Source organism: Terrapene carolina, unplaced genomic scaffold, assembly GCF_002925995.2.
Source record: "Terrapene carolina triunguis isolate 2854851 unplaced genomic scaffold, T_m_triunguis-2.0 Scaffold202, whole genome shotgun sequence".
In the NCBI taxonomy this organism is placed as follows: domain Eukaryota; kingdom Metazoa; phylum Chordata; order Testudines; family Emydidae; genus Terrapene; species Terrapene triunguis.
This window is the reverse complement of record NW_020664553.1, coordinates 10,780-19,661: the sequence shown is the minus strand read 5'-3', so window position 1 is coordinate 19,661 and position 8,882 is coordinate 10,780. Positions and strand designations below refer to the sequence as shown.

The 8,882-nt window shown below is 38.0% G+C and overlaps 1 protein-coding gene across 1 annotated transcript in view; it reads right to left on the bottom strand.

Annotated features, from left to right (window-relative positions):
- Positions 1-2,393: 2,393 nt before the first annotated feature.
- Positions 2,394-8,882, bottom strand: part of LOC113407181 (attractin-like) — a gene marked incomplete at its 5' end in the record, with an annotated part of 11,291 nt that continues 4,802 nt past the window's right edge. The window contains 4 exons of the mRNA XM_029912317.1: positions 2,394-2,604; positions 3,904-4,087; positions 6,676-6,919; positions 7,803-7,893. Coding sequence (XP_029768177.1) covers positions 2,394-2,604; positions 3,904-4,087; positions 6,676-6,919; positions 7,803-7,893 — 730 coding nt within the window. The remainder of the gene's footprint in view (positions 2,605-3,903; positions 4,088-6,675; positions 6,920-7,802; positions 7,894-8,882) is intronic.

Sequence of the window (8,882 nt, the reverse complement as noted above, 5' to 3'; positions counted from 1 at the left end):
CAATTTCTTTCTTTAGGCACTATGAAGAAATCACACAAGAAACACAGAATCCACTAATCAGCCAAAGGAACAAGAGCAGAAAAAGTTTGCTAAATTGAAGTGCTATATGTTGGGCCAAGTAAAAGGGAATGCTGTGGAGGCTAATGTCCAAAAGACTGCACACTTTTTATCCCTGCCGGTGTAGGTAGAGCCTCTCTCATAGTTTGGCTTCTTCAGCATCAGAAGAGGAAGACATTGAAGTTTGTTAATTGATCTACAATTAGTCAACATGTTTCATAAGATTGAGAAACTAGACATCTCTATGCAATTAATAGAGAAAAGTCAGTATGTTATTAGGGAAGAAAATCTAAAGAGCTCCGGACTGTTGACAAAGTCTTTAATATAAGGTAATGCTATGTTGCATCACAGGTTGAAGCCACTGGAAAATAAATCCACATCCTCCAACAGGTGGGCAAATCGACTTACAAGAGGGTGCAGTGAGAAATAATCCTATTATTTCTTTAGGGAAGTTATTTGAGGAACTGTGGGGTAAGAGATTTGATCTGGAACTACCCTTCCACAGAGAGAGAGTCATTGATTTACCTTCTTCCTGTGCAATACCTAGACAAGAAGGTGTGGTGAGAAGAGAAATAGATAGGACTCTACTAGCTGCATTTAATGCTCTAGCAAATGGTTATTTTGAAATTGATTTTTTTTTTTAAGTTATCTACTCAATTGTTACAGAATGTAACCTTTCCTGACATCATTCATAAGACTAGCACACATGGTTCAAGTTTGTAACGGAAGACTTCAGCAAAATTGGAGCATAATTTGCAATTTTATATCCAGCAAGTTGTGAGTTATGAGGGGCCAACAAATATATTTTTCTAGATTATTAGGAGACTTGGAATGTTTTGCTGTCTAAGCTCCTTTCTCAATCTTTAACAGAAGATCAAATATTGGAAGAAACTAATGGTTTAGAAATTACTAAGAATTCTCTCCTTCCAACCTTTGGATAATCAATACATTGTAAATCTAACAGAATATATGTGCTGTCAAAATATACAGCTTTACTCAGTAATTGGTATCATAACTGAGTTTGATTGGGCAAACATTAGAGATTTATTTTTTCCTCTTTTGGAAGGAAGAGTAATTGTATTCATGACCTTACTGTAAATGATTTTTATGTTGACCTCTTAAAATGATAAATAGTTTAAAAACTTGCTTAAATCAAGAAGTCAAAATTCAGAATATTAAACTTATTGCAGGGAATCAGGAAGGGATTCTTTACTTCAGGGAATTTCAGTAGGTGAGATCTATATGTTGCTGTATTTAATACCTAAGGGTATGTCTACACTGCAATTAAAAACCCACAGCTGGCCTGTGTCAGCTGACTCGGGCTCATGGGGCTCGGTATAAAGGGCTGATTAACTGCAATGCAGCTGTTCGGGCCTGGGCTGTAGCCCAAGCTCTGCGACCTTCCCACTCTGTAGGGTCCTAGAGCCCAGGCTCCAGCCTGAATATGTACACCTCAATTCAACACCTCTTTAGCCCAAGCCAGTTGGCACAGGCCAGGTGCAGGTGTTTAATTGCAGTGTAGATATACCCTAAAATACAGCGATTTGAATTCTGTATGGTGTTTTCTCCTCAAATTTCAATTCTCTTGATATACATGTATTTTCTCTTTTTAAATAATTTCACCTCTTATTTTTATTTAACATAGTTTCTGGACTAGGCATTTGCAAATAAATGCTGCCCTCTTCTGGCTACACAAAGTCACCAACATCTAATCCTTTGAAATAAAACCCAGTCATTTGGCTTGGTTACTCAATAGCACTTGCAGAGACATTTGGATTTATGGAGTGTACACATTAATCAATCAATCAAGATTTATCTTGTTGTGATGCTTTATATTCAGGAGACCCTGCTCCTGGACCTAAGCTCAACTAACTAGAGAATGCTGACTACATGGCAAGCTCCAGCAGCATCCAGTGTTTGTATTTGTCACGACATACTATGTTTCTGTTCCATCACAAATACAGAGAGCCTATGAGATGTCGGATTAGTTCCTTGGATGAGATGTTAAAACTACATCCCTTGTACTAGTGTGTGTTGTTTACCCAAGCTAAACATCCCCAAACACTTTCCAAAATGAGTAAACAAAAAACTTATTCCAAACCACATATCTCCTACTCAAAAATGGGGTTTTAATATTCCAGGTTGTATGTGAGCTCCTACTGACTATATAACTCCTGCTGTACTTGCCTACAAAGTCGTTGCACTGCTAGTATCCAGTTCAATTGTTTTAAAATGTGTAGTAAACCAAGTTGTCAGTCCTTCCTCTTTATGCATTCTCCTGCAGCATTCGTACAATAGAATATGGTATCATATACACCGCATGTAAATTAGTCTTTTTAAAGACCGTTTTCTCTTTTCATCTCCATGGAAAAGTTTTTGCTTGGGAACTTACCAATATCATATGCCATAAAATCTGAAGAAAAGCACTTAGCACCATGGCTCATTGATGTGTCATTGTGTGTATTTCCTCCAAACACCAGCATGGTTCCACTCATTATCACAGCAGTGTGCAAATAGCGGAAAAATCTACTATCTTTAAGAATTGTCCTTCAGAAATGAAAAAAAAAACAATTTTTTTTTTTTTTTAAGAAACTAACCACCACCTGACAAAGACAAAGTAATTTCCAAAACCCACTTTGGAGAGAGATTTGTGGTGGTAATCCACTTAATTATTTTTCTAATATAATATGCAATGGCCTTTTCTTTCCAGTCTGCTCCTTGCCTCCTATAATTTGATTTCCTCTTCTCAACTACCCTCCCTCCCCCCGATTCTTGGGCCATCTTCATTCAGTGGCATTCCACTGAAACATCTTGTCCTGGACGAGGATGTAATACATCCATCTGCCACCTCCAGTCTTCACCAAAAATCAATATTTAGCATACGGCCAGCAACAGCCATTGAGCCAGAAACTACCTGGGAGAATTTCATGATTGTCCTGTGGTTACAAAACCCTAAACCAACCCAAATGGGTCATTTAAATTGGATGCTGTCCCTCCCTCAACCTAAGCCTTGACTAAAACTTCTGAACTAGTAATATAGCCCTGCAGATTAATACATGTAAAACTGGATGCGTCATCCATGATTAAATCATGGACAGCATTAAATTATATTAGCCACTGACCTTGCATCAAATCAACACGATTAACAGTACTGAGAGCTAAACGGAGCACTCTCTTCCGTGATTTCCCCGTTGTTTTGAGAGAGTAAGGCCTTAAAAGGTTTTGGGTGGAATGCATAGCTGACTGAATATCAGTTTCCTGGCTATGTGGGTTCATGCCACCAGAACCAGCAAAGTTGTTATAGCTGGGATGCTGCTGGACATCAGCATTGTGATTGTAGTTCATGTGGAGGGAAAGATTTTCCCTACCTGTAAGTCACATTTCTACAGCAAAGCACTCAACAATGCAGCCCAATGACCTGCTCTGATTTGGAATACAGAGCTGAGCGCTGTGGTGCTTCCTGCATGGAAGGAGTTCCTGAACACTGCTCTATTCCTGGCCGGAGGCCGGAATGCAAAAGCCTGTTGAGCAACCAGCCAAAAGCATGGGTGGGCTTTTGAAGCACCATTCCCCTTAAAGGGGAGGGAAGTGCTAAGAAAAAAATGGGCTGCCAGAAGGCAGTTTAGGAGATCTTATGGGATGTACCACCAGTCCTGAGAAGGGAGCGAAACTTCTAACGTTAGTTGGGCAGAAAGGAGTGGGCTCTCAACCTGAAACCCAAGTCACAGAAAACAGTAGTATTCTACCTTCAGTTTAATTAACCAGATAATACTTCATCATTCTGCAAACAGCCAGTACCCTAATACATTACATGCAGATGAGGTCAGAAGGTGAAAAAATACTTACCACATCCGTGTATCAACTTCATATTTGTATAAGTCATCTGCTAGTCTATATTTGTTGGCACTGAACGCTTTGTAACCTCCATGGATATAGATTGATTTGGTGTTTGGATCGTAAACACTGCTGTGACCATACCCTCCCTGCACCAAGGCTCCACTTGTTTGTAAAATATTCCATGTATTTGTCGCTAAGAAGAGAAAAAAACTTGTATGTGACAAAAGACATGTAATGTATCAGCACTGAAAACAGGTCAATAGATTTAGCTAGGAAACAAACTCTCCCTTAACTCAAAACCATTAGCACTGCATACTCCATAGCTACAGCCTCTCTCTGTCTTTACTGTTTAAGAGGCAGTCTGAGTTACTCCTCAAAGAAGAAAAAAAAAACTGCCTACTCAGTGGGTAAATTAGCTGCCAAGAGGTACTGTGCTGTCAGATTTTTTTAATTAGACCATAAGCATTCTCCTCCAACACTCATTCATTAAACTTCAAAGACAAGCCAAGAGAGTGAAATACAAAAAGCATTAAAATTATCTGTCACATTTTGGTGACATCAAATCACCAGTAAAGTTACTTAATTTGTTATGGTATCCGAAAGCACTCTTTTTGAATATTCTATAGATTTAAGGCAAGAAAGTATAGAAGCCAAACTCACTGGGATATATTTTTTAAAAGAATGCCCGCCTCGTGGCCTAACTATAGTGTTCTTCATAGCCACGCTTGAGATCCCAGGCCCTGGTCCCTCACTCCCTGGAATGGCAGGGCTTGAAGTATAACAAAGGAAACATCATAAGCCTGAGAGAAACATTTTACCCAACTAAACACCAAAACTTTTTTTTTTTCCTCCAATTAAGGAGCAATGCTGAGAGGCTCTGAAGGAAATGCCATGCAGACTTCCCAAGACAGGCAAATACGGGAAGAAAGAAAGTAACTTCAGGGTTCTGACAGATATTCAAGGAACTTCTTCCCAAAAATTAAAGGAAATGAATGGTGTAGCCTTTGGAAACTTATGCACGTGGGTGTCTTTAAGAACTAGGAAGAAAATCATATCCAAGTTCCCACACCATAATTTCCTAAAGCAGCAGACCCTAGCTCTGAATACAAGTCTATCTCCCCAAAGGCATTTTTCCATGCAGGAAATATAAAACTGAGGATGAAGGAGACTCCCCTAACGAACCAAGACGGTCTCTTGGTTTGTTTCTATCACAATCATTGCCTCTGTTTGACCATAGATTGGGACACAGTTGTTGTTCATATATCAGGAGACTATGTGTTTCCTAGATACCAAAACAAGTTTTGGACTGTTTTTATTTAAAGGAGAGGGTGGCACAGGGGGAAAAATGCCTCTTCCCAGCTTTAATACTACGCAACAATCAGCTGTATAGAATTTTTGCCAAAGTAATACAGATAATCTGAATGACCCGTGAGGGAGATTTTGGTATCCATATTTGCCATAGCTTCTGATGCCACCATTCAACATGGCAGTCTAGAAATCCTGTTTCCTTTTGCTCGCTTCTTAAGAAAGTCACAAATTCCGATCACCAGCTATTTCAGATACAGTAACTACATCCCAGCATGTCACCTAAGGGCACTGCATGCCTAGATTAAACAAAAAGCTCTCCAGGTAAATCAAAAAGTCAAACTAATTCCAGGACTGTGACATTAGAGATTTAAAGGAGGACTAGTAAAAAACTCGGCAGTGGCTAACTACAAAATTTGGCCCCAACCAAACGTTGGGTACCACTGACTTAAAATCAAGATAAAACTGCAATGAATTAAGGAAGTAAAAAAGTTATTTATGAAAATGAACTGGAAGAGCTAACACATATATGAATACAATGTATAAACCAATAATATACTGCAAAAATGATGATTTGCTGTTTATAGTATGCTAATACTTATAGGCACCAATTGAGATCAGTGCTTTACTGTCTTGGACATTGTATATAAATACAGCAAGACACAGCAACCATCTGGGAGAGCATACAGTCTAACTTTTATATCTGAACGTCTCTAAAAGCTGATGAACTTCTGAGATACAAATAGCTTTTGGTGAATGTATGCATATGTGTGAAATACAATACATGAAATGTGAATCCAGTCACCCCCAAAGAGGATGACGCTACATAACGTTTTATCTGGGCTCTAGGTACTAAATGCAGCAATACATATACAAGAAGAAAGGCATCCCACTCACAAGTAAAGAACAGAATTGTTTTAAATTCATTTCATAATGAATCTGACTCAATTATTCACATATCATGCATAATGAAAGCTGCTACAAAACAGAGTTTGTAGCTTTCCAAACTTCAAGAAAAAATCATGGAGAGTTTGAGGTTTCATTCTGCAGGCCTGGTAGGGAGACACCATGGTGGGGAGACACCAACACTTCCCACAGTCAAAAAAGGCTCTCCACAAGCCTTGCAAGAGTGTGGCATTCCTGGTATTTTAGTTACGTATCTACTTTGCTGTGTATTTTTAGAATGCTGTCAACAAAACTCAAAGTTGCTTCATAATCAGTTAGACTTGCCTCATAATTCATTGCAGTTCTATCACATATACTGGATAGCCATAAGGGGTACATGCCTTTCTAGTCACTGTACAGATATTCAAGCATTTTGTACACGACATTAGATCAAGTTCTAAAAAATATACTGTAGGGGAAAAAAAGAGGAACTTGAACATCAATAAGTTCAATATACTGTTTTTGCCTGGATCTGGTTAATGGTTGCAAACTGAACATTGAAATACAAACAAGTGGTAAGACTGTACCTACCAAGGTTATATTCCTGCACATTGCTGATATACCCATACAGAGGGCAGTGCCCAAAGATGATGAGCATAACAGCACTGCCATCTTCCAGAGTGACAATGTGTGCTGAGTGGCCAACAACTGCATACTGCTCCTTGGCTTTTGGGGTCACTTGAACCCATGACTCATTGTGTATATGGAATACCCACAGCTGATTGGTCACATTCCCCGTTGCATCTATTTTTCCTCCATACATATAGATTTTATTCTGGAAAAAAAGTTGGTTTAATAAAGAAATGATCAGACTTTTTGGCATTAACACACCACACATACAAAAGAAACCAACTGCTATGGTTTATAGTTCCCCAACAAATGTCCACCACATATTGTGCAATGTATAGAAGATTTATACTAATAACTCCTGCTAATGCTAATGGAAAATTAAATGAAGGTCTTCTAAGCATCCATGGAAGATCCAACCGTTTCACTGGATGTTAAACAAAAATTAAGAAAAATTGTTTCTCAATATTTTTCCTTCTTAGTATAAGGTAAATAAAACTATTTGACTCCTCCTCAGCCTCACTCTGGAAAAGCACTACAGTAAGCATACCTTTTTCTTGTTAACTATTAAGGAGTTATGGTAGAGTTTAACAAGGGCAAAGCAAACCTAGGGCAACATCTGTCCATCTCCTCCTGGTCTTACTCAAATTATGTTGTCTGATGCACAACGTACTTAGGGAGGAAAAAAAGTAAATTCCCTATGCTATCCTCCCTACCTCAAGAAAAATAAAAATGAAAAGTCTGTTATTTAAAAAGTCTATGACTACTAAGCAAGTGAAGAGCCTCAAAATATTTAACCAGTTAGGATCTATCAAAAGATGAAGTCTGAAATTATGCTAATATACAAATGACACATCCAGCCGTATTCTTTGTGTATTTGTATTCAAAAAAATTCCAACACAATGTATATGCCACTAAATTTAACTGTCTGGTAGGATTACCTTAAGGTGAACTTTTTGTTTTCTTTTCTTTTATCCCTCGGGCTGCCCTTGCCACTCAGTTAAGTAAGCAATGCTTCTCCCAAGACATTATATACACAGAACTAAAACAACTGAAAGCAAGATTTAATTAGCACTAATACATCTACCAACCTCGTGTAACGCCAATGAATGACCATATCTGATCTCTACAGAGTTCACAGTGCTGTTCAGTGCAAGCCACTCCTCAGAAACAAGGTCATACCTGTATAAATGAGAATTTGAGATTTTTCTGTGTAATTTATATACAAATTTACCTGTCCTCCTCTGGATTTGTTAGGAAAGATATATTAATAAAAAGTGTGAAGACACATGGTTACAAATTATATACAACAAAAAATCTTTTATGGATAAAAGTTAAACTTAAGCAGTATACTTTAAACAAATATACTTTTGTTTCTTTACCATAGGAAGAAAGTGTTGCACTTCCCTATGCAAAACCAAGAGTGACAACATTCACAACGGAGCTATGCCAATTTATATCAACGGAGGATCTGCCCAAAGGTGTGTCAAAAATAGGTTCTACAAAAGCTCAGGGTAAATTCCAACATTCCTACAGGAAACCGTCAGTATTCATAGCATAGTATTTTTTAATTACACTTTCATCATTCAACCATAAAAACTCTCTCTAAACTTAATTTGGCACAGGAAATCAACAAGAGAAAGATCCCATCAAAAAAAAAAGTTCATTGGCTTTACAGCTAGGGAAGTAGCTATATTTGCAATGCTTACATTTATGTAAAGAAAAATCAGCTTTAAGATAAATCTTTAATGAAGTCTAGCCGCATGTGTTTAGTGAGATGAAAAAACAAGGCAAGTCTTTGAAAAACTAGCTAGTGAAAATGAGGAAGGACTGCCTTGCAATGATATGTGAATTTTCAAATAACCTTCAAGTATGGCTTAGAGAAACTGCTACTTATGGACCAAACGCTGTCCCCAATTCTGAATGCATGACTCTCACTGAAGCTGACGGAAGCTATATGTATGCATTTTAGGGCAGAATTAGGCCCTATACCTTTCAGTTTGTAACACTATCTGGGTGGTTTAAAAGCTTTCCACAGAGAATATTAGTGTGCACTTAATGATAATTGTATAAATGATATAACAATATTTGTCACAACAGTGGGTGTCATCCTCATTTTACAGATGAGGGCACAGAGTTTAAATGACTTGCTCAAAGTCATACAGTGAGTC